The sequence below is a fragment of the Dendronephthya gigantea genome, unplaced genomic scaffold (genome assembly GCF_004324835.1).
Source record: "Dendronephthya gigantea isolate DGI-Jeju-01 unplaced genomic scaffold, DenGig_1.0 000005F, whole genome shotgun sequence".
NCBI lineage: Eukaryota > Metazoa > Cnidaria > Anthozoa > Malacalcyonacea > Nephtheidae > Dendronephthya > Dendronephthya gigantea.
Genome location: NW_021163015.1, coordinates 2505651 through 2530918, shown reverse-complemented (window position 1 = coordinate 2530918; position 25268 = coordinate 2505651). Strand labels below are relative to the sequence as shown.

Sequence of the window (25268 nt, the reverse complement as noted above, 5' to 3'; positions counted from 1 at the left end):
AAGTGGCTCTCCAGGAAAACCTTTCAGAATTCCTCAAAAGCAGGGAAGTTGCTGGGAAGCCTTATAAAACACTCGCCTTTAAATTAATAGAACCTAAGCTTGAAAGTTTTACATTAATGTTTGTCGCTTTCAGATTTCTATTCAATGTACCAGTAAAGACCGGCCTGTCATTTCTGGTGGTTGTTCAATGCCCATGACATCCAGTATGGTGGTAGCAACATCGCATAGAGCAGCATTATAACCTGCAGGACAGGCTAGCTTGAGATCTGTGTTATGCATTACTAGTGGAACTAAAGTGAAAAAAAGATCAAAGAGGAACTTAATTCTAAACTACCAATGCGCAAACCTGCACGTTTAGGTGCAATTTACCTCACTTGAATGAGTTCTAAATGTTCAGTTAAATTGATGAATATTGACAATATAGGACCCTCCTTACCTCTGTAAGTTGTATGCGCTGTATGAGGTCCACCTTGATCACTGTACATTTTCTCTGCATTTCCGTGATCAGCAGTAATGAACAGAACATACCCATTTTCATCACAGGCTGCCTTGATTTTGCCAATTGCCAAGTCTAACATGAAAATATAACTTTCTGTTTTGATCAGTGTTTTCCCATTCTTGTGATAGATCTTATCTACACACAAAGCCTAATGAGGGGTAATTAATAAAAGTACATTGAGGGACCTTTGGCAGACATGTAGTGTTCCGATAAGGTTATAATGATGTGGTACCCTATTCTATCTTCTAGACTTCTACTGACCTGTAGCTGTGCATGCGGTCACAGCAGGTTCATATTTGCCAGTGTGACCGACCATGTCTGGAGCAGCAAAATTACACATTACGAATGGAAATTTCCCACATCGTATTCCACCACAAACCTGCAAGACACAAAATCACAAATACCATTGAGACAGTTTTTTGTTGGAGGGGGGATCACTACAGAAATGCAAGTGTTCATGAGAATTCCCCACCCCCCCCCCCCTCTTCTTTGTCTCAATTCCAATCATCTTCCTCCATCTTCCCTTCATCTTCCCTTCATCGATCTCCCACACACACCACTATTATAGATGGGTGCAATAGCATCAACAAAGAAATATCTTAAACTGTAGTTGGACTTCGTATTTTTTAAAATATTCTTATGTTTACCTCTTTAGCTACTCCATCACAACTCATCTCAGGTTGCAAGTCATAGGTTGCCACTTTCGGTGATGGTACCAACTTTCTCTCTTCACCCTCAAACTGTGCCTCCTGGCCACCATTGAAGAAAAATGTCACGTGCGCATACTTCTCTGTTTCTAAGGCAAAGCAAAAGAAAACTGTATATAGTTCTACAAGATCTCCCACAAAACTCTCCTGTCAAATGAAAGCCCAATAAAATATCTTTCAACCCTGTGGTGACAATATGTAGCTTTCTAAAACAAGCCATTTTTGTCTTACCTGCTACATGATATTGTAAAACATCTTTCACAGAGAGCCACTCTGCAAGGACATTCTTAGGAACTTCAGGAGGAAAGAGAATAGGAAATGGAAACTCTTTTTTATATTGCGTCATTATATTTACACTCTATAAGATAATTTTACAAAGACATGTCTTAGGCAGCAGCATCTTTCTCTGAAAACTTCCACATATATCAATTTTTTTTGCTACTCTTGGCAGTTTCTTCTTACTTACAATATCTTTGGGTATCTTATCAGTTTCAAATTGTGGTTTTATACCAAATGCTTCGACAATCTGCCTCATTCGATCAGCTCGGAAATCAATAAAAACCAGTGTATCTCCATCTAAAGATGTTATTATTAAAACTGAAATACCTGAATCTGATGAAAAAATAATCAATTCTCGAATTATGTTATTTGTGTTGGTATACGGCCGGTACCTTGAATACGTCCATCAGGATCAACTATTATGGGTTTTAGGAATTCATCTGTCTGACAGTCATCACCTTTCGCATCATAACGCTTCTTTATTACCTTGTAATGAAAATATACCACTGAGATTAGAAGTCACTGACCAACTTGGATTAATAAAACTATACACTGAAGCAGCTAGTCCCTCTCAAGACTGTTTTCTCTATTTTAATGTTTTTATTGTGTTTCTATTGGTTTTAAATAGATTTAAATTTCATTAACATAATTATGACATGTATTCAAAAATTACTTCAATAACTGTATCTGGTGTTGCAGTTTCCCCAATTCCTTGAACCATTCCTTCAAAAGCAATCTTATTTCTTTCAAACCTCTTGTCCCGATCCATGGCATAATACCGCCCCACAACCAAGGCTAGCGAGCCGTACTGTAGTTCCTTTATTTTGTCAAGCACTTGCTGTACATAGGTTACTGCTGAATGGTTTAGACGTATTAATTGTAAGGTTCAGAAAACGAGGTCTAGAATAGAAAAGATTCACTTACCTCCACTTGTTGGCCGAGTGTCTCTACCATCAGCGAAATATTGAACAAATGTTTTTGGAACACCTAACTCCTTGGCACATTCAAGAAATGAGAACAAATGATCTATGTGGGAATGGACTCCTCCATCACTCACCTAAGAAAGTAAATAAAGTTAAGAAAAAACATTTAGATCCATGAAATTTTTTTTACCTCATCTTCTTCTCTATATTTGATCTTACCACTTCATCATTTCCTAACAATTAGGTTACTTACAAGTCCTAGAAAATGCAGTCTTCCGTTTCCATTCTTTGCCTTATTGCAAGCTGCAATTAGGTTCTTGTTTTGCACTAATGTCTTCTCTTGCACTGCTTTATTGATCCTAACAATGTCCTATTTCAAATATAAAACTATATCAGGTGAGGTTGAGTGTGGCGTTGAGTTATATTTATGTAGCAAAATATATGTATATTTCGTTTAATGCCATGTACCTGATAAAGGACTCGACCAGCACCAATATTAAGATGACCAACTTCACTGTTTCCCATGAGACCATCTGGAAGTCCTACTGCTAATCCAGATGCATCAAGTGTGAGGTACTGGTCGGCATTCTTGGAAAATGCATCCATAACTGGGGTATCAGCATGATATATTGCATTTCCTAGTGACAGATATTTTTTCTAAAATCAAGTCTTTTGTCTATCTTTTCAAATGGATATACACCAATATTATTAGATAGGCTGGATTTTAACTTGCAGAGAAATGGGATTGCTAGTGAAATATTTGCATATTTTCTTTTGATATAAATATGAGAACACTCCAGCTGAATTAATTTATTTATTCTGTTTAAATTCAAAAGAAAATATGTAAATATTTTACTACCAAACTCTTTCTCTGCACGTAGAAACCCACCCTTACACAGCTGGAAGTTATACAACCATTTGACAGTAATGGTCTGAGTTGTCAGTTGTCTGACATTTAATTTCAAAATTATAATTCTTGCTTAGCTGAGGTCAGTGTTGGGGCCAATCATATGTTTAATTTCGTAGAATCACTCCTTCAGAGTAAATCACTTTCATAATTTTCACTTAAAAGAATTTTCGCGTAAAAAAAGAAAAAAGCAAAATTACATAACATATATAAGAATCTGACCTATTATGAAAAACGAGGCAGAAGGACTGTCAATCAGCCAAAACTTTTAACAAACGTTAACAGTTTAGAGTTTATTTTATGCTCTTTATGGAAAGTAAATACGCAAAGGAAACTAGAGAAATTGTTATGTTTACCTTCTGTATTCTCGCTAATACCCCATCCATCGATAACTATGAGGCAAGCCTTCTTTGCAGCAGCCATCTTGACTAAAAATAGAAAGTCACCCCCCTTCACATGTTTCAAAAGTTCAATGCAATGAGGAATTGAAATCTTAAAAGAATTATGATCTTGGTTTTATTTTTGTCTTTTTTATATAAATTTCAAATAAAATTGATATCAATTTTTTAATAATTTATTTAGTAGTTACCATCCCACAGAAGGGGGGGGGGAAAGATTTGCAAATACTTTGGGGAAGAAATGCAATGAAAAGTAATAGACTAATAATTCCAGTGAGGCTGAAAACATTGATATATCTAAAATCATCACATTCATTACTGTTATTCAGCACTTGTTCCATCACATCTAATCAATAAAATATATTGTTAAGAGTTTCCATTTTAAAACTATCAAAAAGAGAATGCAAAGACAAAATTTGGGTTTTGTCTGCATTGGAAAAAACTCAAGCAACTCTTTCAAATCAAACCCCAACTGATATCAAAATAATATGAAATATAAAAAATATAGTGTGGGTATATGAGTATATGTAAATGTATGGTTCAATTTGTATTCTCTATAGCTGCAAAAGCTTGTAGGATCAAAATTGCTATTCCTGCACCAATCAGACGCCCTATTGCAGTAGCCAATAATATCGCATCTATGTGGACCAATTAAAACTCAATTCTTGGGGAAGAATTAGCCAATCAAGGGTTACTTCCGATTTGGCTATAAAAGCTCGCGCGGAAATTTTGAAATTATTTTCCAAGTCTCCTTCGAAAATATTACTCTTCAGTTCTACTTCTGCAAGATTTAAATCGTGAAATGGCTCGTACCAAGCAAACCGCTCGTAAATCAACTGGTGGAAAAGCACCAAGAAAGACCCTGGCAACGAAAGCTGCTCGTAAGAGTGCCCCAGCTACAGGTGGTGTGAAGAAACCTCACAGATACAGGCCAGGAACTGTCGCCCTTCGAGAAATCCGTCGTTATCAGAAATCCACCGAGCTTCTGATCCGCAAACTGCCTTTCCAACGGTTGGTTCGTGAGATTGCTCAAGATTTCAAGACCGACCTTCGTTTCCAAAGCTCGGCCGTCATGGCTTTACAAGAAGCAAGCGAAGCTTACCTTGTTGGTCTGTTTGAAGACACGAACTTGTGCGCTATCCACGCCAAACGAGTCACCATCATGCCTAAAGACATCCAGCTCGCTCGACGAATCCGTGGCGAACGTGCCTAAATCAAGTCCTAAAGACAACAAAAAAACCGGCTCTTTTAAGAGCCACAAAATTTACCAAAAGAAATGAACGAAATCGCGAGATGACAAAATTTTGCATTTAAAAATCCTATTACTGCCTGCTTGCAGTGGTACAAAAAAAAAAATGGCGCCAAATATTTCCTTATCAGACAAATCACATTGATACGCCCTCAGTCTGCTATCATGATTTCCGCAATAAATTTAGTCCTCCCAAAATATTTTTTGAGATCAGACATAGTAAATTGCAAAAGAAATCCTACAATTTTATTCCATTTTTTTACATTACAGAAAGCCTAAATACATGTTGACATATCTGCTAAAAAATTATAGTCCCTTATTGAAATACACATAATCATAAACTTGGTCCTTTCTTTTCAATTCTTCTTGCAACTCTGGTTCAAGGTGATTGAATGCTAGTGAACTGAAAACAAAAAACTCAGGATCACAATATATTTCTTTTCAAATGATCAATTGGTTTGAAAAAATACTTACAATCTTTGTGGAAATATTGCACAACACATTGGTGTGGCAAACACAAGGCTAAAATATAAGTGAAATTAATGTCTATATAACACAACTGCATCTTAGAAAACTCAAAATTGCAATAAAGCACAACAACACCCTTACCAACAGCCAACTAAGAATACTTGTATTGGAGAAGCAGTCCATGGTAATCTCTATAATGAACATAGACTCAAACTTATATTCTTTACCATTGCTGAAACTAGCTCCAGGTAAAAAAAACCTAATGCAACACTTACTTTCATAAATTGGGTAGCATCCAAACGATTCATTATAAAAGGTGGTATTACTGTAAAAGAAAAAATATTGAGTCTGTGCTCATGCAAAAATGCAGTTTATACAACAAAATAAGTATACAACAAAAGGTTGGCAGCAGTCGAATAACATACCCATTCCAGGTGTTGTCATTATAACTCTCGATAAAACCACACTGGGGACAGCTATTTTGGCAGCATACTATATAAAAAATAATTTTTATGTAAATAAAACTAGTTTAAACTTGTTCCACATATTCTAGGATTTAACATCATGTAATACCTTTGAAATTCCTAGTTTATTTCCCTCTTTGTCATACACCGGAATACCATTCTTAAGCTCTCTAGAAAAACCATTTGCACCCCAAATATAGTTGGTATAACATAAAGTAGTATTACACAAATATAATTTGAAGATAATCTTGTAAAACTCTACCTTTGCCTCATCAATGGAATGTTAACACAATTTGCAGAGGCAACAGCAACAAATGGAACAAATCTACCAACCAATGGTGGAGCTTTCTGAAATACACATCAAATCTAATTGGATACTAGTATTATTGAAGAACAGCGAAGATAAAAATTAGTTTTATGTACCTTTACTAATGAGTTCAAACCAACTGCCACTGCGACAGCACTGGTTGTTGCAACCACATATGCTTGGGTAAGTTGCCTGGTGTAGCATATGCAAGCTTTAGTTAATGATAATGATAACTACTTTATCAATAAATACAAATATCAGGTAGTGTACTATGATACATACTGATTAGTGATATGACTATCACCACTTCTATTTGTATAATTCACAATGGCATTAAATGACTGATTAATCCACTGCCAAAACAACACTTGAGGAGTAGTCCTAAAATGTAATTTAAAGATACATCAGAGGTATTTCAACAGAATTAGAAGCAGGAGGATTTTTGGAAGAAGTTGCTAGCTACTTGCCAAGTGTTTTCAAAGGCACTTGCCAATGAAAATTTGAAAACAACTAGGTACCTGTTTCTACTGAGCTAGAACCCTGATGGTTGTTCCAAGAAAGAGGGGTGGTCTCAGAAATATTCTTACTTGTAAAATGTCATCATACAACCAACTATTGTCATGTTGCAAGGAACCTGAGCTGACATTCGACCAACAATAAACATCTTCTCCCCAGTTTCTGGATGAAATGCGGACTCATAGATTTTCTTTGCATACCATATGTCTTCATCTGTTGTTCCAGGTGGTTCAAGTTTCACCCTGAAGATTAACAAATAACAAAGGCCTGATCAGTTGTGAACCAGTGTTTTTCCTATAGCCTAAAGTTTCAAGTTTCCTCAAGTTTCAAAGTCAAGACTCAAGTTTCCCAAGCTGGTTAAAGAAAGTAGATTCCCATTGACTAGATTATGGTACCATATTAAATATAGAATTACCTATACTTCTGCAAGAGGTTTTTACAGCGATCTAGCTCAGCTTCGGAGTGAAGGAGATTTCTTGGGTCAGTTACCGTAAAGAAATGTTTAGCTCTGCCCCAAAATGTGGTTTGATCATATCTTGGATGATCGAGATCAATTCTCCCATCTGGAAGTCGAGGGGCCTCTGCCATTACTGACAGATTTTGCAACACTCAAATGTACAACAACACTAAAATATAAAATTAAAATTCAGAATGAGAATTTAAATATCTCAGAAAATGATAACCTGGTTTCCTGGCTCAATACCAGGAATAGCAATACAATTATTATAAACAGTTTAGCATAAATCAAAAGTGAAACCAGGTAGCAGTTCCCGGTTCCTGTTTTTAGTCCTATTTGTTCCTCATTGCCTAGCCTTTTAACCCCTAATTTCCTGCGTTTTTAACCTTGGATCAAATTGCCCTTAATTAGTTAGTATTACCTAATTAGAACAAAATCAGGTGATAATTAGAAGATAACCAAGATATAAAAGTCTTGCGACATACGTGCATACTATTTATATTAACTGTATTTTCTCATTTTTTAAAATTTATGTCACAAAATAACTATGAATCACAATTTATCTGCTGCCTGAAAATTGAATACAAAACATAAAATTCCACTAAAAATTTAGATAGAAATAAATGCTGTTCATTTGTACACGTAGCGCGTTTGCCTTTTTTTCCCAGAAGCCTGGTTGTTCAATCGATTAATTGTTTACAATTTTTGAAATATTATTACAAAAAATCTGCGATCAGAAGAAAAGTATCTCACACATCAGTCTAGAAGATATTTAGGAAATATAAATTAAATTAACCCACCTCAAAAATGTGTTTATACTGGTCGAATAGGATGAAACGGCGCTTGTAATGAAATAAAAATATTGTACACTGTACAGTTGTTTTGATGACCAAGAGATCAACAAATCAACTTGTCGAAAGAGTGAGTCTTACACAAAGTTTTCCGCAGCATGTAAGATTCCGCTGTGCAGTCAGCTGTGCCCACAATCACATATGCATATCACTCGCACGCACCCCTCCCAGCTCCTTTTTGTCCCCCCCGTATTTCCAAGATGTAAGCATCTCTTTTTGATTCTTTCAGGGGGAGTTGCAAAACGGTGTGCATAACGGTTTATTCTGTAACTATAACAACACAGCGTATAGAAAAAACGCTCCATCAATATACTTTCCTCAATTCATGAACTAAAAGTGCAGATCTTTGTTTCACAAGTGGTTGTAAGTGGTTGTAACCACTAATCCAAAAAAAGAACCTTTACAAAAATATTTTAACAGACGCACACATATCCCCGAGTTACACAAGATTGGTACTTTCACTTCTTGTGGTATCAGTGAACGAAGTCTGGTTTCATATCTGCCCACGTCTTCCCAAAACTTACAGACACCTTCATTCCAACCTAAAGATGAGTCTGATGAGATTTATTTTATTGAATAGAATTCAATGATAAGACTGATTGAGGCTTGTTAAAGAATTCAGTCCTTTTGATTCAGTACTTTTAGACTAAAAGTACTGGAATTTTATAAACTAAAACAAGGCAAGATATACCTTCAGCTTAATATGACCTCCGCAAAGTGAATTCGTATCTTCCAGAATGACTTTGACTAATTCTTGATAGGAAAATAACAAAATAAACTATTTTTTTTAAAGTTTTACATCGTAACTTATACAAAAGATATAACTTTACCTTTCACAGTTTCAACAGAATCATCTTGGACCTCCAGGACCAGCTCATCGTGGATTTGAATAAGTAGTCTGTCGTAAGAAAAACAAATTTATCGTCTTCCTTGGCTTTTGATTACCATACGCATGAAATAAAAATCTTAAACAATATACCGCACCTTGCCTTCATCTTCAAATTCTTACTTTCTAATGATTCCACAAGCGAAATCATGCCCATCTTACAAATATCTGCTGCAGAGCCTGAACGGAAAAGTTCAAAGAGAAAGGGATCATATTGCATGCATATAGTGACAGGCATGTTTCTGGGCTGAGAAATGAATGATGTATCATGTACCTTGTATGACAAAATTAACAGCTTGTCTTTCTGACTGAGCGCGAAGTTGCGCGTCATTGGAATTTATTCCCGGGAGTAAGCGCTGACGCCCGAAGATTGTGGTTACGTAACCTATGGAAGTTGAGAAAGAAATTGTGGGTGTTTATTAAGAATGAGAAAAGAAGAGTACAGTAGTCCCTCAATAACTCGAACTTCCAAGGGGAAAGAAAAATTGTTCGAGTTACTGGGGGTTCGAGTTAACCGGAGTTGGTGTCAGATTACGTTTATTATATAAGTAATACAATAAGATATAAAATCCAATCGAATCATTCTTCAAGGGATACCAGGCCTCCCAATATGAATGGTCAGCGAGAGTAGACGACGTTTTAAAATTAAAAAGATCAAAAGAATACAAAAGGAACTAAAAAAGTTACATCAATAACGACCCTAGCACCACACAAAATCTTTTAAAATTTATAAGCATTTATATACAATTATACACTGATTAACTTGTTATTATTTTGATAGTTTCCAGTTGTCAAAATTCTATCTTCTCACATTTTAAAGTTTGATGATCTATGATTCGACACCAAAGTTCGAGTTAACCGGATATATTTGACCAAGGGGAAACAAAATTTGTTCGAATTAGCGAGGAGTTCGAGTTAAGCGAGTTCGAGTTAAGCGGAGTAAATTACTATAAAAAACACTATCAAATTCAAGGGGAACTGAATTTAGTTCGAGTTAGCGAGGAGTTCGAGTTAAGCGAGTTCGAGTTAGCGGGGGAATACTGTATCTACGTAGTATATTCAGCTGCCAATATATCACGATATAAACGCCCACCGGAATTTAGTTCGTAACTGTAGTATACCGTTCCATTTACCTTGTTTCCTGCATTCGGCAATACAGCTTTGAATGAATAGCTTCAATCCAGGAAACGTGGCTAAGATTATCAAAGTAAAACAGTTCTTATTATACGTTATCACTACGCACACGCAATCAGCATGTGTATCCAAACAATGTTCCCAAAATATAGTTATTTCAAATAACTCATACCAAGAAAACTTGTAGTAAATGACTTTGCCTGATCTGCGCTAACATTTAATGTTTCTGCCAATCGTTCTTTCCCTTTATAAAGTTAAATAATCCGTTTTACAATAGAAAACATTCACTGATATGGATATATAAACTTGAAAAGGTTGGATAGTTGAGATATATACCAGTTGATCTGATAAATTTCACATGGCTGGGTAAATGACATTCAACTAACGATGAAAACAAACGATACCACAAAATTTGCGACCTACCAACACCATAAACAACAGAATAAACTATTCTTTTAGCACGCTCTCTATCCTCGCTCCGAACTGACTTAGGGTCCACTGATAACCTGCAGATTAAAATAAACATAATGAAATGATGGTGATAGTCACGAAAAGAGGAAGCGGAGAAGATTGAGGGCAGACCGCAGACTATAGAGCAAAAGGTAATGCTGGGATATCAAATTCAAAGGTTGCAACACATATACCAAATAGATGCTAGTTGGACGAATACGTCATCATCAGACTCGTTGAATATGTGAAGTAGTAAAGCATCTTCAGAAAAATGAGCAAGTAAACGAAGTTCGATACTTTGGAAATCTGTAATGAAACCGAATGATCTGTAGCCAAAAATATGGTGTTCGGAGTGCATCGTAAAGATGTGCAATGCGGATTCAAGAAGACAAGTCCTAAAACATATTGATGTCGTACCAGAAGACACAAAAGACCATCCGGAACGACTTTTAAAAGCCTTTCTTGGAATGATAGAAATGCTCTCCAATTCTTTTCCTATAGTTATAATGGTAGATCAATGAAATATCTCCCAGGAAGGATAGTTTCAAGAATTGATTAGGTATACAGGCCTAACGTTATAGCGATATTACATGATTTAGTTACCGACAGTTACATCCAATTGAGTTTTTGGAATGGCTTGGATGTTCTTCAAATAAAAACACAAATCACCGTGAAAAGTGCTGGTATAACAGCACACGAGCAACGGATTTGGTTTTTCAATAAGTAATCTCAGATGAAAATAATATATACAGGAAAACTTTGAGTTTAATCCTAAGAGTTACGAGGAAAAATATGCACTCACAGGATTTGTAGATGTTAGTCTTCCAGTACCAGTACAGGTTTGATTCCTAGAATTTGGAATTTTTTATCTAAATATCTCCTCCATTAAATGAGTAAAATTCAAACACTAAGTATTATATTTTAGAACGTACCAGTTTGTACACAAAATATCCTGAAAAAGGAAGAAAATTTAGATGAAATATTTTCGTTTCTACATGGGCGGTGGTCGGAATTAGTCCATTCGATTTCAACTAAATAAAAAACAGATTTTAGAGAACATTCTTCACTCACATCTTGAAGAAAACCTAGTATCCCATCAACATAAGCCGACTTCACTTTCGTCACCTGCACAAAATCACAAGAGAAACGAATATCCTAAGCATTGCAAATAAGAAATTCTCTCACAAGTCAAATTTAGCTCTTTATCATACTCACAGATCTGTATTCTAAAACAATCTTAGGCAACGGGTGGAAGTTTTGAAGATGCTTAAGCTACAAGGGAGAACAATAAACACTGATGTCGGACCGTGTTTTTTGCGCAGAGATAAGCTTCTTTATAAAAGACTGTGACTCAACAGGGAAGCTTAAGACAGTGTAATACACTAATCAGTACCACACTCTCTGAAGTTGATTTGTAGTTTTTAATCTGCGTTCTGGCAAGCCGTTTTTGAACCTTCTTGTCCAGTTGTAGCTCGTTAAAAAGAACCTGAAATGAATTTCGAAAGAGTGTAAAATTGAATGTCTTGACACAACCCAATGGTCGGTATGTCGTAAGTTTTAAATAAGCGGGCCTTGCCTGTCTGAGCTGCTGTGTGCTACTCATTTGGAATTCATGACCAACACTCTTTAAAGATAAAATATATTTTTAGACTCTTTGCCTTAGTCCATCTTCTTCATCAAACTTGACGTGTATGATACAAATACCTGGCAACTCTCTTGCTCTAGGATCTTGATCTTATTCTACAGCGAAAGCAACTAAATTTTAGTTATTTTTCTGTACCGCCAACATCATACCGGATGGTATGTCAGATTTTCTCTGTGACGTACCTCTAGCACTTTTCCGTAGTCAAGAAGAAGAGTCGTATCAACCTCAACACCGACAAGCTCCATCACTACGAGAGAATATCAATCTATTACAATCATAACTATAAGCCATGGTTCCTCCTTTTTTAACCATGAATTACAAAATTACCTGAAAGAATTGGACAAATTTTCATTTCCACTTGAGAGAAGAGTTCCCAAAGCTTTTTCTCCTGCAATGAATATAAAAAGGGCGTTACCCGAAGGGTGGTATTAACAATCTTGGTAAAAATGCATCCATACCTGGAGAGCCAGAAACATGTCAGGCATTAGAGACAAAAGGGAGAACATATCTTTATTCGCTTTACATACTTCATCCAGTTTCTACGAAAGAGGAGAAGATCCAGTATGCTCAGAAGATGAAATTCAAGCTTGATACATAAATTAAAAATCGTAATTGGATTACATTGTTGGGACGTTCTTTCCCAAATCTAGCGCGCAGAAGTGCGTCAAAGTGCTCCGGAGGGTGATCTGGATCAAGCAACCATGATGCAATCTTCGGATCAAAACATCGCCAATGGAAACAAACTACGTGGCAAAGAGACTTGATAAACTTTAGAGATTAATATGACTTTACAAAAAGCTGCGATGCTAAGCAATGCATCTGGTGATCAAGTCGTCCTTTTGAAACAAACCACACGAACGCAAAAAAGTACAAAGCCATGGTATACAGCTATCTAAATCATACAAGAAAACCTTTCGACCTTCCGAGGTGGTCCTTAATTCATACCAGAATGATCTTTACTGCTCAAAACTTTCAACAATGTCTTGATGAATTTCTGTGCGTCATATATTATTTTATTGCTCCGACTGACCATAAAATTGAAAAAGAAATCTCTGAAAGCAAGAAGGAGAAAACCGACGTGTCAGTCATTTGCAGAATACGTGCTTCTCGTATCAGAGTTGGTTGCTAACCTTAACCATAAATAGTATTCAGAACTGCTCTCTTCCTCTGGTAAAGGAAACAAGATACAGGAACATTCTCCCAAGGAACATTCCGCGTTTTCTGATAAACTGAGGCAAGCCGTCTTCACCTAAGAAAGAATGTTGTTTACTGTGGTCATGGCGTATATTTGTGGTAATTCCCATTCTGTTGTCTTCAAAATGCGAGTTTGAAATCAAATCTATAGGTTCATTGGACATGGAGAGAGCCGAAACCTAAGGCAATGCACGTCAAAATACTTACGAGACTCTTAGCTTTTCCAGGGCGTAGCAAAGTGCTGCCATCCGCATATATCAAAGTACAGGCAATGTTACTTGCATCAAAAATTTTCCTCTTCATCAATTCTCTGTCTTCAAAACTCATATTTTTTATATTTCTTGCACCCTCTTTCTCAAGCTTTCCTGAAACGCAATCTCCAGTTCTCGGGTCTAGTTTGGCGCTCTTCTTTTGGTTTTTAACTTTTGGTAAATATGAAGTTATATCCGTTTGGTTTCCAGCATGATGCGTTGTTTTCAAGAGCTCTTTTCGCTTTTCACCTTTCGACTGTGGCTTGAAGCTATTCATTCCAGACTCGGTGATTGGTCGACTTCCTTGTCCGATCGTTTTCACTGGCTGTGTCTCCCCAGTTTTGGTAGGTTTAGAACTGGCTAGTTTGCTTGTATCGACGCCTTTGCAAAGACAAAAATGAACTTTTTGTCTCTAAATACACAACGCTTAGTGGCAGCGGGAAATACATACCTTGCTCAGGAGTAATACTGCACTGGCCTTGCTGTTTCCTAAGGAAAATTGGTCAATTTAGAACAGTCTTAACGCCGTGCAATTCTGAAAACTTTATACTCCAATGTAATTCGTCTACTGCAAGCTACGTTGCATTCATGAACAGTTGATTTAAAGAATTGTTCCCGAGAATTTTCCCTTAGATAGAACTTACTGTTCGCATCTGAGTGGGTGGTTAAATTCTCTCAGCCGTCTTGCTATTGAAGATGAATTAGAACGGTCTATATTTTGAGGATTTTGTTTCATTTGCTTCTTTAAGGGAGCTAACAGTGGAGGACGGGTAGTATTTGCCGCATTTTCTCTTTGACGCAAGGACTGTTGATTGACCCAAGAAAAACCATCTGGAGAATTATGATCATGTTCAAATACCATTACTTCTGGAAATATGAAAGAAATCTTTCAATGCTGGTAAAGAAAACAAGACAAAGGTCACACGGTGGAAATTTTGGCAGCAACAATCAGTGAAGTATACCATTTCCAGGACATAGATTGCTCTCCACGTGGCTGGATTTGAGAGTTGAAGGTTGGCAACTTCGGTTCGATGTAGAATAGTTTGATTTTCGAAGTATATTTGGAGATTTGCCGAAATAAGGCGATTCACCGGAATTGAGTTCAAGATTATGTGCTATATAAAAGTCAGAAACAGCGTGTTTGAAAAACATCCTCTTTCTTCTTTCAAATCTCTTTAAACCTGAAATTACCGTTTCTGATTTTATGTTCATATCCACTCAGAAGTCTTGGATTGTTCTCCTCAGTGTATCTATTTCGTATATTTCTGAGAACTGCCTGAGCTTCCTGAAACGTCAACCCAAGCCGTGTGGCGTCCATCAAAATAGTTTTCTTGACAATTTCTTCTGCCAAATTTAAAATCGATATACAACATATTTTATGACACACATCTACAAGCAGACTATGCATAAATTAGCATATTGTGCACAACCATAAAGATCTCGCAACACAGACTTACAAAGAGGGTTGACCCCCCCCCCCCTCCAATGGCTATTCAAATTGCGAAAGGTTATTAAAACTTGGTAAGCATAAGACGCAAAATATTCTATTAAACTAGCTCATTAAAATCCTGATTACTTTTCACGACTTAAAAAAAAATCACTTGAATAATTTGCGTTTAGTAACCAAACTTTGTTAAAAAATAGTTTTATCCGTTTTTACTCTTCTTCTGGTTTTAAAAACTCATTCAAACTTCTCGTAAATATTATAAACATTCAACTATTTTACCTACAAACTACCACATGCTAATTAATAAAAAAATAGAAAAAATAAAACGAAAAATCCGTACCTTATTAATTAAAAATTAATAGTATTTTAATTTTCCCGCCACAAACTTAGCCTATTATAGGGAACTGGATGGATAGAAGAGAATGAAATGACTCGAGAACTTCCGTTAGCCGACGTTTTCCGAACAGGTAACGCGTCGTCATGTATGGCGTCGCATGGCAACAAGATACAACTACATTCTATATAAACAATGAATTCAAAATAGAATAAACAGAAACAGTACAACACGCCCGTAAAGCTCAAGTCTCAAGACAACTTTCTGTCTTTCCTTGAAAAAAATCTTGGATCTTTCTCAGCTTCCAAGCAATGGCCACTCGTTGTATATGTCAGATCTGTACATGCGGGTAAGCGAAATGCATGTAATAAAATACTCCTGTTTCACTCGGCTGTTTGTCTTTCGACTGAGACCACTATGTAAATCCGTAAAAAAAATACTGGTTTGAGCGATATCTGAACCATTATAAAGCACTACACTGATCAAACTTCTTATCTTCACGTTCGTTTTAAAAGAGATTTTACTGCTGTAAGCGTATGCACGAGTTTTAAATGTTAAACCTAAAACAAGGACGGCAAAGTTTACGTGTGGCTGTAAATTTTCTTGCACCTTTTTAGTGCATGATACGAGTTTTCTGCTAAGAATATGTTTCTTTTTCGGTATTAGTTCTGTCCGTTTTTTACAGAAAGTTGACATAGCTATTATATGTATACAGTTCACTCTTAGAAGGGATTATAGAAGATTTCACGGGTAATAATTCGCATGTTGTATCGTTGTCTTGGCAACATGATATCCCGTGTGTAATTTTTCATTTGGGAAATACATTTATATTATATACAAAGTTTTTCAGCAAAAAAATGTTTTCATGTATACATAATCAACATCTTCTTTCTTGTACATGTATAAAGTTGTTCAATTTGTAATGGTCACATAGCAATTAAATACTAACAGGTTTAATGATTTACTTTTGTACAACTAAATTTCATGCCTTTTCTTTCCAGGAGACACAAATGTGTTCACCATCCTGACGTCCAAGTCAGACCTCGTTCAAAGTGCCTTCTTTCAGAATACCGTGACACATATCGCAATGTAGCTGTACCTCGTACCATGCCAATCAAACCTGATGGTGCTCCAAAGTTTTCCAACGAGCCAGTTGAGGGGAAAACAACCAACAACATGACATACATCCCACATCAAGTTCAACCACCTAGCAAACGAGAGAAGGAAGAGTATCGGAAACCTCAGGGAGACGTCGAGAAGACGTCAAGTTATACCTATGATTATATACCACACAGAACTAATCCGGCTGCAACAGCAAAACCAATGGAAAAATATGTAGCAAGCCAGGGTCCATTTGATGATGGCACAACCCACAACCACACCTACATTCCATGGGACCTGCACGACACCATGGTGAAAAGCATGAAACCTGATAACTCACTGAAGGCAACTGATGGGAAAATGGCTTCAAAATCTACACATCAGTTGGATTTCCCTGGTCACTACGGTGCTCGGACGCAGCCTATCAATCCACCAGCGCCAGCATTCCGATTGTCGTCAGCACCAATGGATGGCAAGACAACAACAAAGGTTGATTACACAAAGAAGGATATCCGACCGAGAACTGCAATGAAACCAACATACGAATATCCAACAGATAGGCCACCACTGGACGACATGACAACATGCAATCGAGATTTTACCTGGCAAGATGGAAAGCCTGCAACCAGTTTCAAACCTCCAGCAGCACTCATGAAATCTGGTGTTCCATTTGATGGTGATACCAGTTATCAGAACACTTTCAAACAATGGCCATTAACAAAACGAGAGCCCAGGGAGAAAGAAATTTACCAACCACCAGCAACAAAGTTTGATGGGACAACATCATTTCAGCGTGATTATGTGAAGCATCCATTGTGTCGTGCAAAGCTTGCAAAACCAGATGTGTATGCTTTTGCATCTAAACAACCCATTGATGATAGTACTGAACATAATGATGCATATAAACAGTGGAATGTTGGCCTCCCAGACAGGGTTCGTAAGAATGACAAATACCTTGCACCAACCACAAAGTTTGATGGACGAACCAACTACCAAAGTCACTACACTGGCGATTTCGCTCCACCTGCCGAGCAGGTCAAACCTTTAGTTAATGCCCGAACCAAAGGAGATATGGAATTCAAAACAAGCTATAAGGATACATACAAGGGCCGGCGTCCACCATCATGTCCAGCGAAGTACCTTTCATCTGGACCATCTGGAGTAGGCAATGGTTATATGTACACACACGCTGCACATGGACACACGTTTTATAGACCTGCTCCCACCGGTCCGAATGAACCAATGCAAACACAAGCCTAAGTTGATTCTCAAATGTGGCTGAAGATACAAAATACTCATAAATGCTTGAAGTTTTCAACTTCATGTCTCAATGGGAGTGAAAATAGCTTCACTAAAAAATAAACTTTTAATTGAAATCAAAAGACAAGCAATCAACATGTATTAGTTCGAACATGAGGCCCCTGCCTTAGCAAGTTTACATGCATGTGTTTTGTAACCATGAGAGGAAACATTTGAGCTTAATAGGGAAACCATGTAGATTATGTATTAACAGTCTGTAGTTGCTAGAGCTGCATGCTTGTAAAATGTGATTATAAATATTTGCATTAAATTATCTTAAATCTGCACTTCTTTCATTTCTGTGTTTTGTTTTACTTAAATGAACTGCGAAAGTAAAACACAGATAAAATTTAATATACAATTGCAATGAGCCACAATTTACCTTTAAATCTCTTCTTGATATTTTATTACAAGTGAAAATCATGATCACAAGTTACTTTGATGTTTTCAACAGGTGCATAGTCGTGTCAAACTTCAGTGAAGTGAAGTTATAACTTAAAAATGTTCAGATATGATACAATTGCCCAGCAGTTTTGATAAAAACATTCATCGTCTTAACTGCATGTGTATTCAAACATTCTGGGGCAACCTGGGACAGTTTGTGTGGCTGATGCATGAGTTGACTCTAGGTTAGGTTATCCTGTACAAACCATGGTCTCTTGCTTCTGTTAGCTGGAGTTGAGGCCGTGGGAGGTGGGGGAGGGCCACGACGAGAGAGTTCACCAATGTATTGATAAAGGATCCTATCACGCTCATCATCAGCATCATCTAGCACCAAATATCGACGGTCTTGCTGGAATGAGCAATAAAATATATGCAATTCATAAAAATTTGTGCTATTACAATCAAATTAGTATACATAAATCAATACAATTAAATTAAAATAGCCGCTAACCTTTAATGTTTCAATTATATCCTTTAAATGTCTGTCTGATTCAGCTAAAAGCTTGCTTGACCTAGGGAAATTTACTATTATCACTTACATTTTCTTGGTAGTGTTTTAAACAAAGTACTAATTATACAAAATAGTGACTAAAGGATTTATTCAGAAGGATATACCCTACCTGTGGTCAATAACATGAGTTTCTTTGAGCAGATCCCAAAATTCATTCTTGGCTTGATTAAGTTTATTTCTCATATAATCATTAAATTCTGTTTCACGCTTCTGAATGAAAAAGATGAAAAAGGCTCAATATAAATGAAATGAACAAACTCTGTGAATGGTGAACATGAACTCTGTAAAAAGACATCACAAACTAGGCACTTTACTGTCTTTACATACAGAAAAGATACATAGTACATACCCTGTCACTAGATGAATATTTTGAAAACCTTGGGTCTTCCTTTATCAATTTTCTCGCTGTTCGCCAGCTTGTGGTAAGCCCGATCTAAAAAGTAGTCAAAATATTTAAGCAACTAAATTTCACTGCCCATCCTGCCTTTTGCAAAAGTTTACCTCTGTCTGTTCATCTAGAAGTTTCCTAAATTGATCTCTTTTTCGTTGGATCAGTTGGTTGATATGATTATTGAACAACTTTTCCTTTTCCTCTTTGCTTAAACTTTCCAACATCTGCCAACGATGATCTTTTCTCAAGCTACGTTTTGTTTCCTTCCAATTTGCGTCAGCATTCCGAACCTACAGAGAAGAGAAGCATGCATTGGCGGCATTTCCATATTTCTACACTTGTAGGGAGAAGCTGCACAACAACTCCTTTGCCACAATTTTTCTTCAGTTGACAAGATTTCTCAGTCCATAAAGAAGACATGTCATGTGGCAAGGTAAAACTAAACACGAATCCTTCTGGGCTATACCCCAGAGTTATATTATACTAACCATATCAGACATGAGAGCTTGAAAATGTTGGGTAGCTTTTTCTTTCACATGTTTTTCTTTCTCCTTCTCACGTTCGTCCATCATTTCCGCCTGCTGCGCATACACTTGTCGTTCTCGTTCTCGTAGACTTGCTTCGACACGATTTAACTTCTCTTTCTCTTCATCTGGTTCGGTTTTTTCAGGCTGAGCAAAAGACAGACAAAACAAAGTTTTCAAAAAGGCGTAAATACAAGCTATAGATGACAAACATCCGGTCTTTACCTGTTGAAATTGTTGTATATATTCCTTAAACAGTTCTTTGCGGCGATGACTGCTCTCAATGGCCTTGTACCTTGGGTCCTCGCAGATGTTTGCTTTGACTGTATGCCAATGCGGATCCTCTGTCTTAATGTCTTGTTCTGATAACAGCTTAAAATACTCTTCTTTTACCTGTCAGAGGAACAAGCGACAAAAGAGAGCAAGAATGAATATCAAGCGATAGAAATTCTCATCTTTCCATGACCGCATCTTTCTATGGAGATCTGACATTTTATGATTGTTCACTGCGGAATAAAGTCCTGAAGTTACGAATTTGTTCCGAATGTTATATGGCAACAATTTTGAATTATTACAGCCATTTTGAATGAAATCTATTGTGTGTAATATAAAAACAGCGCTTGATATTTATAGCAGAATAAAACATTGATTTAAATTTGAAAAGATTGACTGTATATCGCCAAAACAATGCATGTAACAAACGTTTCTGTTCAGCCCAGAAATAAATATGGTCTCTAGTGTGTATCACCATCGAACGAATATTACGGCGCTATAACCATAAACACCATGACTACCATATTATTACTGGCAGGGACGAACATCACCAACACGAACACGACCAGAAATACATGCACTAAAAACACCACAAGTAGCAATACAGCACATCCTCCCGAGTCCCGACATTATAACCACCATGACAAACCATGCAAATAATCACACTTAACTATCTTAAATTCAACCACTATGTACCCAATGTCACAGTCATACTGGATTTCGTAACATCGTGACTAACTTATATTTATCTATCATTTATAATATGAACTTCAGAGCCAAATTCTTGGCGCAAACAGACTTGCTATTAGAAAATCGGAATTAAAGAATTGTTCCAAAATCCAAATGTTACCTACCATACTCGAAAAACCATCTCATCTCGAAAAACCATCTCATACCGCACTAAAGATTACTTATCTCGTACCCAGAGCCTTTGTGGCAGTCGGAATCAATTTACGACCCTGGGTACGAGCTGTTGACCGCGTTGTGTTTAGAAGAACAATGAAAATCGTTTACCTTTTCGGCCGGGTTTTTAACAATAGAACAAAGAAAGCACTGAAATGCCAACCTCGGAATGTGCCACTGACTTTAACAGTCTGCTGTGTATTAGATAAACAGTTAAACATCTACAACAAAACTTAGCTAGCCAATGAAAGGGAGAAATCGTTAAATTAGAACAGACTAGCACTGAATGAAACTCAACCATGTTGGACTATACATAAACGAAGACAATTTCAGGGACTTATTGATGCTTAACCATTCTTTCTGGTTAATAAACATCACAGAGAAACATAAAGTTTCGTCGCCGTGAATGGATCTTTTGAAAATATCATTACACGGTCAGAAAGTTTATGTTTCTCGACACCCAATGAAGCAATTGATAAAAATCCTACTTGCTTTTGGTTCACGGTAAAAGCCGTTAAAATTGGATATCGAAACATGATCAAAATATAATTAGCAACGAAGACATTAAATATCATTCATACATTAAGCGTTCACGCAAGCAGAATTTGAGATCAGTTGCTTCATTCTTTTCTGAGGTCCAGGACCCACCCGGCACTGAAAGTAATACGTCACCTTTTCATCGACGAAATCTTTCTTCTTCTGCGATGCTTCTCGTTCCAACTTTCGCAACTCGGCGACGTAATCTGAAAACAGACCTTCACGTTCCCTCATCTTAGCAATCTCCTTAAATCTCTCATCTTTGCCGTGTTTTAACGAGAACTCACTGAACGTTGTCCTGAAAAACACAATGGTATAAATAAATAAATAAATGCCCCATGTTCTTTTCTAAAATCTTTTCATGAAGAAAGCGCCCATGATACTTCACCTTGATGACACTTTAGCCTCTTCCAACAAGGCTTTAAACGCTTCCTTCTTTTCCTTCAACTTGTTTCTCCTTTCCACCCGTTCTTCTTCGGCACGGGATCGGACATATTGATCAAACGCCGCCTTCCTTTCTCTCTGATTCAACAACAAATAGCGAGAGTCGAAGACAAACTTCGGCAGCTCTTTATCCCATGTTGAAAACGCCGAAACCTTAGCACGATAAACAGGTTGATATATCAATGTGTAGGATTCTATGTTTACAAACCAAACACAAGACAACATTATATATGAAAGTACCGCTCTTTCTCGAAGCATTTCTTTAAAGTCGTTCATTCTTTCCTCCAAAGCTAATGTCTTTCGTTTGATGGCAGCGTCTCTTTCTCTCTCAATTGCTTTGCCTGTTTCAGTTTTTGGTTTCTCTTCTTCTTGCACAACTGCTGCAGCTGGCACTTCGGGAGTATCGCTTTCTTCATCGACACTGCTCAAAATATAAAGCATACTCTTGTAGAAAAACACCATGATAATTTGCATGAAAATTGAATAATATTACCGTTGTTTCTTAGCTTCTGGTTCTGGTTCCGGTTCCCCTGCATCGTCAGGGCTTCGCTTGAGATCTTTGCTTTCTGAAGTACATTAGATTATCAGTTATGGTGGATTTCCACTTCCCAGTAAAACAGCTTAACAACAAGATACTGCTATGTTTTATTTCAAATTGCAGGAAAATAAACAATTACACCATCCAAAAAAGATGTAAGGCAAGTTACTTACTTTCTGCTTTATTCTCAGGACCAGCCTTCAACATTTCATCCACTTTGTCATTATCAACCAGGTCTTCAGGTTTCTCCCACACAGAAACTTTTGTTGTAGGATTAAAGTAGAACACCTTCTCATCCCCAGTCCACACAATACACCATGGTGTGCCAGGTACAGCATGACTTGCCACTGGTTTATTACCAGACTGACCATCACTGAATGTATCATTACTTGTTTCACTTGGTTTTTCATCCTGAAGTGCTTTTGTTGGGTCTGGTGAAGATAATTTACCATTCCATTGAATGCATCATTTTTATAGAATTGAATGCATCATTTTTAATAGATACAATGGTTCAAACAGTAAAAACTACAATACCAGACAATAAAACAATTCTCTTCCCTGCAATAACACTGTAAAATCTTAGTTGTTAAATTTTCTCTTTACCTACGATTTTAACGTCACTACCATCTGGAATTTGTTGAGGTATATTCATCTCAGACGTTTGTTTAGAGTCTTTCATTTTCTCCTCAGGAGTTTTCAAAACATCGGGTTTTTCCCAAACAGATGCCTTTGTTTGGGAATTGTAGTAGTACGAACGACCGTCAGCTATTTTATGCTCACTCCATTCAGGATGCCGTTGAGCAGAAAGCAGAGGGGGTATGCCACCGGGGTACATACCTAAAAGAGCTTTACTCATGAAGCATACTGCTTTGAAATTTGGGGGCAGGGGTGGATGATAGGTGGTAAGAGGGGAGGGAATTGAATATAAGAATGATAATGATAGAAATGGATGGTTGCCTGGAATTTATTTAAGGAAATTTAGGAGGGGGGTATGTAGACATTTGGAAGAGCAATGTTGCCTGATTAGGTGGGAATTTATGTACCTGGATTTGTAGGCAGGTGTTGTGTCATACCAAGGCCTGGTTGGTGAGCTTGTTGGAAGCCTGCTGGAAAGGGTAATTGCATTTGCATACCATGTGGAAATTGTGGTGACCTATAAATAATACACATCACCAACATTAACAAAGATTTTCCTACAAATATTCTGGTTAAATATTTGCAAATTAGAAATTGCATATCAAGGAACTTTCTATAAACTCACCGTAGCTGTAAGAGTGGGTTTAAATTTCCCATAGGTGGTTGTGGACCATTTCGTTGTTGTTGATGTGCTTCATTTGCAGCCTAGCATTCAAAATTTATTTCATTTATATAAATTCTATAGTTAAGAACTTACCAGGAAGAAGAAACCAAGAACAATGATATGTATATTTATTTTCCTTTTAAGTTTACCTTATCACTGTCATGTTGCTGCTGTGCTTGATCTTGTTGTTTCAAGTTGTTTACAAGATTCTTTGGCTTCTCCCAAGCCGATTCTCTAGTTCTTGCATTATAATAGTAAACCTTTCCTTCTGGTGTTTTGTGTTCCAGCCACAGATCACCGTTTGTGTCAATCATGGGTGGCTGCATGTTTGGTGGCATCCCTGGCATTGGTAGGTTTGGCATACCAACAGCATTCATTGGTGGCCTCTAGGAATAAAGGTTTGCCTGAATATTGCTTGCATGTTTTTAACAATCAGATGGAAATGTTCCCATATAGTGGTGGAAATGTTCCTATATAGTGGTGGAAATGTTCCTAAATAGTGGTGGAAAGGTTCCTCCTCTAGTCAGTGTAATAGGCTTGAAATTTTTTGAAGCCACATGGTTCTCTAAACTGTAGATTACGTTTTGAAAGGATTATATTATCAATTATCAATAACTACAATAAAGATTCCCAAACCTGTAACCCTGGTAAATTCATGTGTGGTAATTGATTTCCGAAATTTGGTCTAGCGTTTGGTACCATTCCTGGCATTCCACCTGGCATCATAGCTGGCATTCGATTGAACATCATGTTTACCCCAGGTGGAAAGTTTTGTGCAGGGCCTTGTTGGGATTTACCATCATGGTCTGCTTGTGGGCCTAAATTTGGTGGAAACTGCGGTCTGCAATACAAAGAACAGTTTATGAAGGCCAGTGATTGTGATATTTGGAAGATCAGAGGAGAATAAACAAGGAAATTACTGCCACAAAAGAAATATGATAAAAATTCAGCGGTTCAGCCTTGGTTCGTAAACTTGATCGCCCAAAATATGGCAAATTTTTAATCAATTGCAAGTCTAACTGCCTTATATTTGTCGCTTTTGTACTAAGAATCAAACATTGATAACTATATTAACGATCAGGAGGATTTAAGTCGGACAAAAAATGGAAAATAACCTGTTAGCTTGATTTTCTTGTACTTCGCTGTCCGCCATCTTGAAATGAACAACGCTCTGATCACGTGTCGTGTTCATGAAAATGATGAATATTTATGTTAGTAACTTATCTTCGGTCTCCCCACCCGCCACCCACACATTTTGCAACTTTCTTTTTGTTAACAACCATTTTCGTGGGGTGCAGCACTGCCAGCACAACCTTGTTTAGTTTCTTGACACGATCCGATTTGTTCAGTGCAGTTCTGCTTTATCAATAACACACTACATTCCATACATGAGAAGCATGGATAGTTAAAAGACTATGATAGTAATTTTATTATCCATGATGAGAAGTGAATTGGTGCCAACAAAATTGGACGGTGTGAGCAGAATCATTATCGTGCTTAATTTAATTCAAAGCTTAGGTTTTTGCATATCCACCATGCACAAAGGTCACAGCGTAGTATTACGATTTGCAGATGAATTTAAAAAGAATTTCCATCTGATCACTGTTTCTCTTTCCCATACGTATGAACTGGAAAAA

At 37.0% G+C, this 25268-nt stretch overlaps 6 protein-coding genes across 7 annotated transcripts; 2 read left to right on the top strand and 4 right to left on the bottom strand.

Annotated features, from left to right (window-relative positions):
* Positions 1–24: 24 nt before the first annotated feature.
* Positions 25–3750, bottom strand: LOC114516156 (2,3-bisphosphoglycerate-independent phosphoglycerate mutase-like). The gene is made up of 12 exons (XM_028535556.1): positions 3672–3750; positions 2877–3046; positions 2662–2778; positions 2410–2542; positions 2159–2337; positions 1878–1971; positions 1673–1782; positions 1438–1564; positions 1147–1295; positions 761–878; positions 437–571; positions 25–290 (listed from the first exon to the last, which is right to left on the bottom strand). The coding sequence occupies exons 1-12, from the start codon at positions 3736–3738 to the stop codon at positions 142–144; spliced, it is 1548 nt and encodes a 515-aa protein (XP_028391357.1). The 5' UTR covers positions 3739–3750; the 3' UTR covers positions 25–141.
* A 756-nt stretch (positions 3751–4506) lies between these two features.
* On the top strand, positions 4507–4950 carry LOC114516091 (histone H3). The gene has a single exon (XM_028535465.1). The coding sequence runs from the start codon at positions 4516–4518 to the stop codon at positions 4924–4926; it is 411 nt and encodes a 136-aa protein (XP_028391266.1). The 5' UTR covers positions 4507–4515; the 3' UTR covers positions 4927–4950.
* Positions 4951–5197: 247 nt separating this feature from the next.
* LOC114516003 (sideroflexin-1-like) lies at positions 5198–8098 on the bottom strand. Its single transcript, XM_028535346.1, has 12 exons — positions 7975–8098; positions 7133–7343; positions 6789–6959; positions 6484–6582; positions 6318–6393; positions 6157–6242; positions 6004–6064; positions 5856–5922; positions 5706–5755; positions 5572–5621; positions 5437–5484; positions 5198–5365 (listed from the first exon to the last, which is right to left on the bottom strand). The coding sequence occupies exons 2-12, from the start codon at positions 7303–7305 to the stop codon at positions 5269–5271; spliced, it is 978 nt and encodes a 325-aa protein (XP_028391147.1). The 5' UTR covers positions 7306–7343; positions 7975–8098; the 3' UTR covers positions 5198–5268.
* A 344-nt stretch (positions 8099–8442) lies between these two features.
* LOC114515898 (DNA polymerase nu-like) lies at positions 8443–13862 on the bottom strand. The gene is given in 19 exon segments (XM_028535217.1): positions 8443–8567; positions 8717–8778; positions 8856–8923; positions 9010–9091; positions 9186–9296; positions 10218–10289; positions 10469–10551; positions 10690–10801; positions 10913–11021; positions 11109–11141; positions 11298–11343; positions 11428–11447; positions 11567–11620; positions 11711–11767; positions 11889–11981; positions 12072–12119; positions 12323–12387; positions 12468–12528; positions 13542–13862. Coding segments are annotated over 19 exon segments (1566 nt in total). The 3' UTR covers positions 8443–8498.
* A 1714-nt stretch (positions 13863–15576) lies between these two features.
* On the top strand, positions 15577–18077 carry LOC114515929 (stabilizer of axonemal microtubules 2-like). The gene is made up of 2 exons (XM_028535247.1): positions 15577–15715; positions 16368–18077. The coding sequence occupies exons 1-2, from the start codon at positions 15678–15680 to the stop codon at positions 17725–17727; spliced, it is 1398 nt and encodes a 465-aa protein (XP_028391048.1). The 5' UTR covers positions 15577–15677; the 3' UTR covers positions 17728–18077.
* Positions 18078–18202: 125 nt separating this feature from the next.
* Positions 18203–24822, bottom strand: LOC114515928 (transcription elongation regulator 1-like). 2 transcript variants are annotated; one of them, XM_028535245.1, is made up of 18 exons: positions 24747–24822; positions 24268–24472; positions 23781–24017; positions 23593–23672; positions 23375–23484; positions 22935–23168; positions 22505–22762; positions 22287–22359; positions 22034–22217; positions 21738–21946; positions 21485–21647; positions 19862–20029; positions 19601–19783; positions 19223–19402; positions 19071–19154; positions 18831–18931; positions 18662–18722; positions 18203–18559 (listed from the first exon to the last, which is right to left on the bottom strand). In XM_028535245.1, the coding sequence occupies exons 1-18, from the start codon at positions 24782–24784 to the stop codon at positions 18392–18394; spliced, it is 2736 nt and encodes a 911-aa protein (XP_028391046.1). In that variant the 5' UTR covers positions 24785–24822; the 3' UTR covers positions 18203–18391. The 2 variants fall into 2 exon arrangements, with proteins under 2 accessions (XP_028391046.1, XP_028391047.1); XM_028535246.1 differs by having other exon boundaries at positions 18204–18559; positions 22034–22214.
* Positions 24823–25268: the final 446 nt, after the last annotated feature.

Bases quoted from the DNA above. Each gene is read 5' to 3' on its own strand.
- LOC114516156 (XM_028535556.1), bottom strand. From the start codon at position 3,738: ATGGCTGCTGCAAAGAAGGCTTGCCTCATAGTTATCGATGGATGGGGT. The intron at 2,338-2,409 runs GTAAGTGAATCT...ACCATTCAGCAG, and splicing joins CACTCGGCCAACAAGTGGAG to TAACCTATGTACAGCAAGTG. The intron at 1,565-1,672 runs GTAAGTAAGAAG...ATTATCTTATAG, and splicing joins ATAAGATACCCAAAGATATT to AGTGTAAATATAATGACGCA.
- LOC114516091 (XM_028535465.1), top strand. From the start codon at position 4,516: ATGGCTCGTACCAAGCAAACCGCTCGTAAATCAACTGGTGGAAAAGCA.
- LOC114516003 (XM_028535346.1), bottom strand. From the start codon at position 7,305: ATGGCAGAGGCCCCTCGACTTCCAGATGGGAGAATTGATCTCGATCAT. The intron at 6,065-6,156 runs GTAGAGTTTTAC...TGGTTTTTCTAG, and splicing joins ATTCCATTGATGAGGCAAAG to AGAGCTTAAGAATGGTATTC. The intron at 5,622-5,705 runs GTAAGTGTTGCA...TGTTCATTATAG, and splicing joins ATGCTACCCAATTTATGAAA to AGATTACCATGGACTGCTTC.
- LOC114515929 (XM_028535247.1), top strand. From the start codon at position 15,678: ATGGCCACTCGTTGTATATGTCAGATCTGTACATGCGG. The intron at 15,716-16,367 runs GTAAGCGAAATG...TTTTCTTTCCAG, and splicing joins TGTCAGATCTGTACATGCGG to GAGACACAAATGTGTTCACC.
- LOC114515928 (XM_028535245.1), bottom strand. From the start codon at position 24,784: ATGGCGGACAGCGAAGTACAAGAAAATCAAGCTAACAG. The intron at 23,673-23,780 runs GTAAACTTAAAA...TTTGAATGCTAG, and splicing joins AGCAACATGACAGTGATAAG to GCTGCAAATGAAGCACATCA. The intron at 22,360-22,504 runs GTAAGTAACTTG...AATGTACTTCAG, and splicing joins TCCTGAGAATAAAGCAGAAA to AAAGCAAAGATCTCAAGCGA.